The 10,058-nt window shown below is 45.1% G+C and overlaps 1 protein-coding gene and 1 pseudogene across 1 annotated transcript in view; both read left to right on the forward strand.

The window, feature by feature from the left end:
• LOC102816167 (cytochrome P450 2A13-like) overlaps positions 1-4,432 on the forward strand; it is a 23,604-nt gene extending 19,172 nt beyond the window's left edge. The window contains exons 5-9 of the mRNA XM_006871516.1: positions 277-470; positions 1,827-1,966; positions 2,627-2,816; positions 3,303-3,444; positions 4,251-4,432. Of these exons, the coding sequence (XP_006871578.1) occupies positions 277-470; positions 1,827-1,966; positions 2,627-2,816; positions 3,303-3,444; positions 4,251-4,432 (848 nt within the window). The remainder of the gene's footprint in view (positions 1-276; positions 471-1,826; positions 1,967-2,626; positions 2,817-3,302; positions 3,445-4,250) is intronic.
• Positions 4,433-5,216: 784 nt separating this feature from the next.
• On the forward strand, positions 5,217-8,783 carry LOC102816541 (annotated as a pseudogene).
• The last annotated feature ends 1,275 nt before the right edge of the window (positions 8,784-10,058 follow it).

A 10,058-nucleotide genomic window follows, 5' to 3' on the forward strand; every position in this document is an offset into this window, starting at 1 on the left:
CCTCCAATCTAAATCTCCTAGGTACCCAAATACAGCTCCATAGACAATGCCTTCAACCTAGCCCACTAGAGTGCCTAAACATTCAGACAGGTACCTCCCAATCCAGCCTCACTTCAATATAGGAACACATGAGTGTGTGCTCCAATCCACCTCCTATATTTCTAGATGCATAAGAAGCACACTTGAAAATTTAGATATAGACTCCCATCCAGCCCCACCTACATGCCTCCCTTGCCCTGAGACAAGATTCCTCTTCCCACTGACTGCTGTCCTTCCCCTCCCCACACCCGCAGCTCTATGAGATGTTCTACCCAGTGATGAAACATCTACCAGGACCACAGCAACAGGCCTTTAAGGACCTGCAGGGACTCGAGGACTTCATAGCTAAAAAGGTGGAACAGAACCAGTGCACACTGGACCCGAACTCCCCACGGAACTTCATCGATTCCTTCCTCATCCGAATGCAGGAGGTGCATCCAGGCAACTAGTGCAAGGAGTGGGGTTGGGGGTGAGGGGTTGGATTCCAAAGCTAGGTAGAGGAAAATCAGGCTGGGGCAGAACACAAAGACCCATTCAGACCAGCCCCTCCACATAATAATCCCCACAATCCCTTTGACAATTAACCATCACAGTTCCCTTGGCTGAACCCTTACCCTCTGTAGTACTTGTGAATCACAACACTACACTTCTATTGCACTACTGGGTCCTCTGGTTCAGCACTGGGCTACTAAGCAAAAGGTGGGTGGTTCAAATCCACCCAAAGGCTCCTTGAAAGAAAAACCTAGTGATGGGCTTCTGAAAAGTCATAACCCTGAAAACCCTTACGGAGGGCAATAAGGGCCACATGGGGTTGCAGTGAGCTGGAATTGACCCAGCAGCTACTGGATTTTTGGTTGTTGTTTTTTGCACTGCCAGATAGATGCCAGTCACTGTTTTAAGTGCTTTATAGCATTTGTCTATTTAATATTTTCAACAGCTCCTTGAAAGACCTTCTATTGCAACCCCAATTTTACAGACGAAGAAACTGAGACCCAGAAAGCATAGTGGCTTGTCTGAGGACACAGAGTCAAGAAGTGACGGAGTCTAGTCAGCTGACGCTAAGTCACCAGGCTCTCTTACTTTCTGTACCCTGGCTAGCAGACACTCCTGTGTCGATTGTTAACCTGGCTATTACTAGGTGACATTGAAGGGTCCCCACACCCAACTGGAAGTCAGTCTCTCACCTGTGCAGAAAAGACACGGGGCTTTACAGAGTCTGCAGTTCAGAGTAAATGGAGCAGAGAAGGGGACTCCTCACAATAAGCGTCAAGATTTAGTGAAAAGACTAGGATGCTGTCGTTAAAACACTGTGTCTCAGAAAATCGGATTTTATGTCTGACTCAGGCTCGACATCTCTGTCCCTCTCTCACTTACTGTCCTTCTCTAAATATTCCCACCATATTGTTGTTGTTGTTAAGTGCCGTTGAGTTGATTCCGATTTATAGAGACCCTGTATAGGGTTTCCGAGGAGCAGCTGGTGGGTTTGAACTGCCGACCTTGCTGTTAGCTGTCCGGTGCTTATCCTACAGAGCCACATACCATACAATGTGATCATTAAAGGGCAGAGAGTAAGCAGGCCCAGCATGAGAAGAGCAGCTATAGCAGAGGCAACCGAGCCTGGCCACCAGAGAAAGCATGGCAGAACTAGGGTCCCACTTCCCACTTCCGGTTTGACAAAAATGAGACCTCAGGAATCCGAGAGATGGGTTCCTAGGGAAACCACATCTCCCAAAAGGGTCCTGTGGGAATGGGGAGTGGGCTTGGCCTGAAGCCTTCTCTCCCTGCAGGAGAAGAAGAACCCCCACACTGAGTTCTATCAGAAGAACTTGGTGCTGACCACGCTGAACCTCTTCTTTGCCGGCACGGAGACCATCAGCACAACCCTGCGCTATGGCTTCCTGCTTCTCATGAAGCACCCAGATGTGGAAGATGACACTGGAGGGAATGTCGTCTCTGACTCAAACATGCTCTGAGCCCACTAACAGGCCCCCCATCTCTCCCAGATCCTAAAACCTCCGAGACATCCCCTGCTATACAGAGCAAAGGTGATATTCAGCCGATAGGCAGCAGATGAGTTTCACTCGCTGCTGAAATAATGAGAAGTTCTGAACTGTTGCCCCCTGGGCTGAGCCCACTGAGTTCCACTGCCTGATACTCTAACTTTCCCTTTGATTCCAACACAAACAGGCTCACAGGGTCCTACTCCAGCAATGTGTGTAACTGGCATCTGTTTTGAAGGGTCTACATCTATGTCAAAGGTAGCCTGGGTGGTACAAACGGTTCAGGGTTCGACCTCTAGCTGAAAGTTCGGTGGTTCGAACCCACCCAGAGGTACTTCAGAAGACAGCCCTGCTGATCTACTTCTGAAAGGGCTCAGTTTTAATACTCTGCGTACATGGGGCCATGATGAGTTGGAGTTGACTCAATGTCAAATTACAACAACAGCGTCCACGCCATACCAAGGTTGAATATTTGGATGATCATCTCTATCCAGAGACCCTTAGATACTAACCAAGTGTGAATATTTGGATGATCATCTCTATCCAGAGACCCTTAGATACTAAAAATGCATCCTCTCTTCTCCCCCAGCCAAGGTGCATGAGGAGATTGACCGAGTGATTGGCAAGAACCGTCAGCCCAAGTTTGAGGACCGGGCCAAGATGCCCTACACAGAGGCAGTGATCCACGAGATACAAAGATTCGGAGACATGATTCCCATGGGTCTGGCCCGCTGCGTCACCAAGGACACCAAGTTTCAGGACTTCCTCATCCCCAAGGTGCTGCCCCCACCCAGCTGACGCATGTATCCTACAAAGCTTTCTGGCCCATGTCCCATTCTCCCAATCAAGGATTCCCAATCATTTTCAAACCTCCCATTTGTATCTCCCCCAAAGTTCCTGTCTTGGGAGACATGAATCCATGTCCCCAAACCTCCTGCCTCAGAAGACACAGAATCCCATATTCACCAATCATCCTATATCAGGGGATATGAACACATGCCTCCAAGACCTTCTGTGTCTGGAGACACAGAACTGATATCCTCAAGTGTCCTGTCTTGGGGAACATGAACCCCCAAACTCCCATCTCAGGGGACTCAAACTCATATTCTTCTGCGCTCCTTCTTCAGATGACTCCAACTCACATGCCTCCATTACTCTTCACCTTGGGCCCCCTAATTCTCCTTCTGACTCTTATGTGTTTTCAACGTACTCATTCCCACCCTGCCTTATCAAATTCCCCTTCCTCTTCTTCTTCCTCATCAGGGCACCGAAGTGTTCCCTATGCTGGGCTCTGTGCTGAGAGACACCAAGTTCTTCTCCAACCCCCGAGATTTCAACCCCCAGCACTTCCTGGATGAGAAAGGGCAGTTTAAGAAGAATGATGCCTTTGTGCCCTTCTCCATCGGTAAGTGACCCTCTGTCTGCAGCCAGATCACCGGGAACCTCCCTCACCCTGATAAGTTCCTCTAAGGTGTAGTCTAGTACCTTTCTCCGACTAGAAAGCCCTTCTTAGCATAGTGGGTTTCATATTGGGCTGCTAGCCACAAGGTCAGCAGGTCGAATCCAGCAGCCACTCCACAGGAGAAGGATGAAGTTTTCTACTCCAGAAAAGATTGACAACCTCGGAAACCTTATACAGGGCCAATATGAAATAGGAACTGACTCAACAGCACCCTCGGGCTACCTAACTTCAGCCTCTATTAATACCAAGCAACTGCACCCAGGCAAAGGGTTAAATGACCAGACCATTGCAGAGATGGGGAAAATCAAGGCCCAGAGTGAGAAACTTGTCTAAGGTCACACAACGAACATTTCTGATCCCTAAGAAGGAGACGACAGGATAGCAGCCATGTGAGAAAGGAAGCCAAACCCAAAACAGACAATTCAGAGTGGACTGCTAGGACAGAGGGTGTCCGAGGCTGCCAAGTCTTTGCTGAAGCAGACTGCTACTTCCTTCCTCCTTGGAGTGACTGATGGGTTGAACCTCCTCCGACCTTGCAGTTAGTTAGTAGCCCAATGCTTAACCCACCTCAGCTGCTTTTGGGGAAGGAAGGGGCATTGAAAGTTCCCATTGCTAACGCCTGGCAGGGACCACACCCCATCTCAACTACAGGGGATACTAAGAGCTCAGTGTCCATGCCCTGCCCTGTGCAGAGGGGAGGTGGCAGTGAGAATCCTTTCACCTCCAATTCTCCCTCCTTGCCTCTCCAGGAAAGCGGTACTGTTTCGGGGAAGGTCTGGCTAGAATGGAGCTCTTTCTCTTCCTCACCACCATCTTGCAGAACTTCAGCTTCAAGTCTCCACAGTTGCCCAAGGACATCGACATCTCCCCTAAAAGCGTGGGTTTTGCCACTATCCCACGAACCTATACCATGAGTTTCCAGCCCCGTTGAACAAGCACTGTGCCAGGACAGGGCCAGTGGGAGGGGCAAATGGGGAGACAGAGTAGCTAGTGGGTGGGACTCACAGGCCAGACTACCCTAAGGGGGCGGGATCTGAGGATAAAAGGAAGGGGCATTGGTTAAGAAGACAAGAAGAAATACAATGGGCTCTGTTCACTTGCAAGACATAGACCCTTCAGAGTTGGAATGGGGGGAGGGAGGAAAACCTTACAGCTATATTGTGGATAATAATAATAACTACTATTATTAATTAAGCAAGCAACCTGTGTCAGCTCTATGCTAAAAGCTTTACCTGTTCACATCACATAAAGCTCACTCACCTATGCTATGGGAAACAGTGTCCATACCCACTTTACAGGTGCCACAGCTGAGGTTCAGAATGTATAGCCTCTCTCCAAGGTCTCAGAATATAAGTACTTGAACCCACATCTGTGCAGAGACGGCTAGACTTAACCTACAGTCCTTTAGGCAGATTCTGAAGAGGTACCCCTTTCTCAGGTAAAACAACAGCTTAGTATATTATTATGCAATCTGAAAAACACGATCCTAGGGACTTTCCCAGTGCTGCTGTGAGCAGGGGTGAAAGGCAGTAGACAATAAGAGGGAGATCAGCAAATCAGTGGTGAAGGTGAGGGAAGACACTGTGAGGAGTGCAAGGGTTAAAGGCAACAGAGATAAATACTGTCGTGTACACAGCCCTGCAATAACAGTCATCTATGAGTGGATTCATGGACAGACAGTCAAGCTAAACGGATGTGGGTGGGAGAATGGGACGATGCCCATTAATATGTATTTTGGTTGGTTGGTTATGTGCCCTGGAGTCAGTTCCGACTCATAGCGACCCTGTACAGGGTTTCCGAGGCTGTAAATCTTTACAGGAGCAGAAAGCCTCATCTTTCTCCCGCGGAACAGCTGGTAGTTTCAAACTGCTGACCTTGCAGTTCACAGCCCAATTCGTAACCACTACGCTAAGATGCATAGGTTTGACAAAGGAGATGTAGGCAGGTACATTGTTGGTGTACAAATTCCAGCCTTCGTAGTCAACCTTCATTCCTGCCTTTCAAAGACACATACACAACACATGTGCTTCTGCATTCCTATTTAGGTAGACTCCCTGACAGTGTTAATCATACATCCATTTCCAACTACTCAGATTCTTCAATTCCAAGTTGTCTCGCATCCATCCATCCTCACCCATCTATCCATCCATCCAAACATCTCTCTCTCCCCTTAACTTCCACCTGTTCACTTTTTAATTTATCCATGCTTCCACCCAATGATTCCTTCATTCATTATTTTTTCTGTACAAGCAATCAGATACCTTTTCTCTCACACAAGTCCTACACTTGAAAGACGTATAGGGAGGGAACCTTAGTCTCTCCATCTAGACTGTGAAGTTAGGAAGGGGTCCTGGATACCATAATCTGCAGCTTTCATTATATGTCCCCTTCATGGTCCTGCACAGAGTGGAAACAAAGGGAGGGAAGGTAATTTCTTGACACTGAGATCCTGGCAGGTATAGCTCTGGCTAATGGGGAATGATGGAAGATTCTCCACCGCTTCTCCCTGACCATCCTCCAGGATTTCGGGATGGGAAAGCGAAACATTGAGGAGCAGATCCAGGAGGAGGCCAGCTACCTATTGGAGAGTTTATGGAAGACCAACCATATGGGGGCCACAGACGGGATAGCTACAATCGACTGGTTGTAGAGAGCTCAATCTAGAAAAGATAGGCCTTGGTGGGAGGAACCTCTGTGATGGGAGTAGAAAAGAAAGGATAAAAGAGAAAAGACACAGACACTGAGAAATGCACAGATAAGACATGTTGTTGTTGTTAAGTGTCATCAAGTTGGTTCTGACCCATAGAGGCCCTGTATAGGGTTTCCGAGGAGGGACTGGTAAACTTGAACCAATGACCATACGGTTCAAAGTGACCTTAGCTCACAGCACCATACCAGCACTCCAGATACGAGATAGAAATTAATCTCTAAATCAGACATTCCTCACCTGGGTTCCAAGGATGCTTAACAGGGACTGTGGGAAGGTTTAGAGTATCTATATATGCCCATAAATCATTTTCAAATCAGACATATATACATAAGGAGCTCTGGTAGAGTAATGGTTACAAGCCAGAGAAGGACTTGTAACTTCAAGATCTGCTAACTTCAAGGTCGTTTACAGGATCAGAAAGCTGTTCTTCAGGAGAAAAATGAGGCTTTCTGTTCCCATACATTTATACAACCTCAGAAACCCTACGCAGGGTTGTTATGAGTCAGAATCAACTCTGTGGCTCACTACCACCATCACCACCACACACATGTATACACATATGTGATTATGTGCATCTTTCTGCAGAAAACGCCGCCAAATCCAGCATCCTATTTTAAGATACATCACTGAGTTCTAGGGAAGGATACTCTCAATAGCACAAATAGAATAAAGTGTTGTTGTTGTTATGTGCTGTTGAGTCAGTTCTGAACCATAGCAACCCTGTATATGGTTTCCAAGGAAAATCTGGTGAGCTTGAACCACAAACCTTGTAGTTCAAATGACTTTGCAGTCTGATGCATTAGCCCAGAGCACCACACCAGGACTCCAATAGAATAAATGATAGAACTTAAATTACGAGACTAGCCTTCTTTTTTGTTGTTGTTCCTTCTATATATTTCGTACTAGTACTTGTTTCACAAGTCTGTGATTCCATCACTAAAACATGTACAAAAAACAAAAGCCAAGTCCTTCTAGCATTTGCTGAGTCCTTAAAACATGCCAGACAGTTTGCCAACCACTTCATGTAAACCACATAAACCAATGAAGTGTTTATTAATACAATTTGCATATTGGGAAATCTAGACTCAAAGCACAAACAACAAATTAAGTCCTAAAACCAGGTCTCCAGCAAGGACTGATTGACTCCACAGCCCACATTAACAATAATGTCTAACACACCTCTCATTACCAGGTGCCCCCATCCACCTCACTTTCTTCCTGAGCCGCACCGTCTCCAACATCATCAGTTCCATCATTTTTTGGAAGCTGCTTTGACTATGAAGATGAACAGTTCCTCAAACTGCTGAGGCTGATCAACGAGAGTTTTATTGAGATGAGCACCCCTTGGGCACAGGTGCCTAACAGCCACTTTTCTGCCAACTCTACCCCAAATCTGAATTACTTAAGCAGCTGCCCTATACCTTACTTAGCTCTGCCCACAACCCTGGGAGGCAAGGATCAATATGCCCAAGTCTCCAAAGAGTGAAGGGATATGTCCAGGTTTCAGACCAACTCTAGATTTTGAGCCCAGCTTTGGGGATCTAGACTCAGCTCATGCTGTGCTCAACAGTAATAAACCTCTGCTCTGTTCTTCACAGCCATATGATATGTATTCCGGAATCATGCAGTATTTTCCAGGAAGACATAATTGAATCTACTATCTGATAGAGGAGCTCAAGGACTTCATTGCCTCTAGGGTCAAAATCAACGAAGCATCTCTTGACCCCGCAAATCCTCGGGACTTCATTGACTGTTTCCTCATCAAGATGCATCAGGTACCTTCTCTTCTTCTTCCAGTTCTTTCATCTTCTCTATCTCTAGGTCATGCTTCAAGAAAACCACACGTAAGCACGTTCTCAACAAAAGAACAAGTATTGTTTCACATGGTTTACTTATATTTAGAAATAAAATATAGAAAAAATAAAAGTACAAACTTATAAAATTTGAGAATAAATCTTAAAGTTTAAAGTTTTAGAAACATGTACAACTAAAATCTTGTGCCTTTCTCAGCTTATATGCCACCAACATACAACTGTAGAAAACTAGAATGATAACTTCAGTACGTTAGAATTTGAGAAACATACATGTCAGATGTCTCAGTGATTTAGAAAATTAGAAGTTCAGAAATTTAGAAATATTTGTTGTTATGACCCAGGTCCACCATGTCTTAGAATATTCAAATCTCACAGGCACTTGATTTTTTTTAGTCCTCCCATTCTGCCATTGTTTACTTCACTCTTACCATCCTTGCTGTCCTCTAGAATAAAACATACCCTCCTGTTTCCACATTCTTGCTCTTGCTCTTTCTTCTGCCTGGCACATTCCACCACGGAAACCCACTTGGTTTGCTCAGCTACAGTCTTTTCTCAAAGGTCTTCCATAAGCACACGAAAGAAATAAGAAGACAAAGACAGAAAAGAGTGATTGTGTTTACTATTGTCCTCACTTTTAGGATAAAAATAACCCCCACACAGAATTCAACCTCAAGAATTTGATTCTTATCACTGTCAATCTCTTCTTTGCTGGCATGGAATCAGTGAGCTCGACCCTCTGATATGGAATCCTGAAGTAGAAGGTAAGAGTGTGTCTCAGTATGTTCCCTTGGTATTCCCACTCTCAACAGGAAGGAATACTCTAGCAACATTACAATTCTACAGCTTCATACTCTTTTGATCATAGACACTGGATATAATGAGTACAAAATCTTGGACCCTCAACCTTAGTAAATCGTTTAGTCTTCTACGTGATCCCTGTATTAGTTTCCCATTGATGTGGCAACACACTACCACAGAGTTAGTTTCAAAAAACAGCATAAATGATTACCACATAGCTTTGGAGGTCGGAAATCTAAAAAGGCATTCACTGGACTGAGATCAAAGTTCATTCTCTTTCTGGAAGTCGTAGGGTAGAATCTGATTCCCTGCCTTTTCCAACTGCTAGAGTTGTAATCTTTGTATCCTTGGCTCATGGTCCATTCCCATATCTCTAAAACTAGTAGTTCACATCTTCAAATATTTTTCTATTTTCAATCTCACATCCCTGTCTCTAAATCTGTGTCTCCTGCTTCCCTCTCATAAGGATACTTGTGATTACATTGTGGACCACCTGAGTAATTCAAAATCATCTTTGCAACTTAACAATTTTAAGTGAATTGCACCTGCAAACCACTTCTTGTGATATAAAAGTAATATTCACAGGGTCCATTCACAGTTCTAGAAGTAAGGAGCATCCACTTTCAGTAAATGGTTATTTGCTATGTTTGTAGAGCTACAAAGATGAGTGCCTTATTATCATGCTTAAGAAATACCCTCAACTTTAGTCTCTTTCATTCCTAATAAAATTGAAACCAAGGCTCTGAATTTCTCCTGGCACAAGGAATGGGAGAGACCATCCTGTTTCCACGCATCTCCGTTGTCCAAGCTTGTCCTTTACCACTATTGGACATGTACTGTATTAGTGTCCTAGTGTTGCTGTAACAAAGTTCCACCATCTGGGTTGCGTAAAAGAATAGAAATCTATTGCCTCACCCTTTTGGAGGCTACAAGTCTACATTCAGGGTGTCAGCAGAGTCATGCTCTCACCAAATCTCTACCTCACAAGTTCAGAATCTTCCTTTCTGCCAAAATACATAGCATCATTCATGGGCTATACAAAATTATCAACTTAAAAATTAGCCTGCTGGGAAGGGGGGCAATATACAAGAAGGGAGAGGGGAATGGAAAAACAAAGCAGATGGGAGAACAATTAGGCAGGTTTGAATGGGCTAAGTGGGACAGAGGTAAATAATGATGTATGCACAACCTTGGAACTACAGGGCTCTGGGATACAGAGATTGAGACATGATTGG

Source organism: Chrysochloris asiatica, unplaced genomic scaffold (genome assembly GCF_000296735.1).
Source record: "Chrysochloris asiatica unplaced genomic scaffold, ChrAsi1.0 scaffold00168, whole genome shotgun sequence".
Classification (NCBI taxonomy): domain Eukaryota; kingdom Metazoa; phylum Chordata; class Mammalia; order Afrosoricida; family Chrysochloridae; genus Chrysochloris; species Chrysochloris asiatica.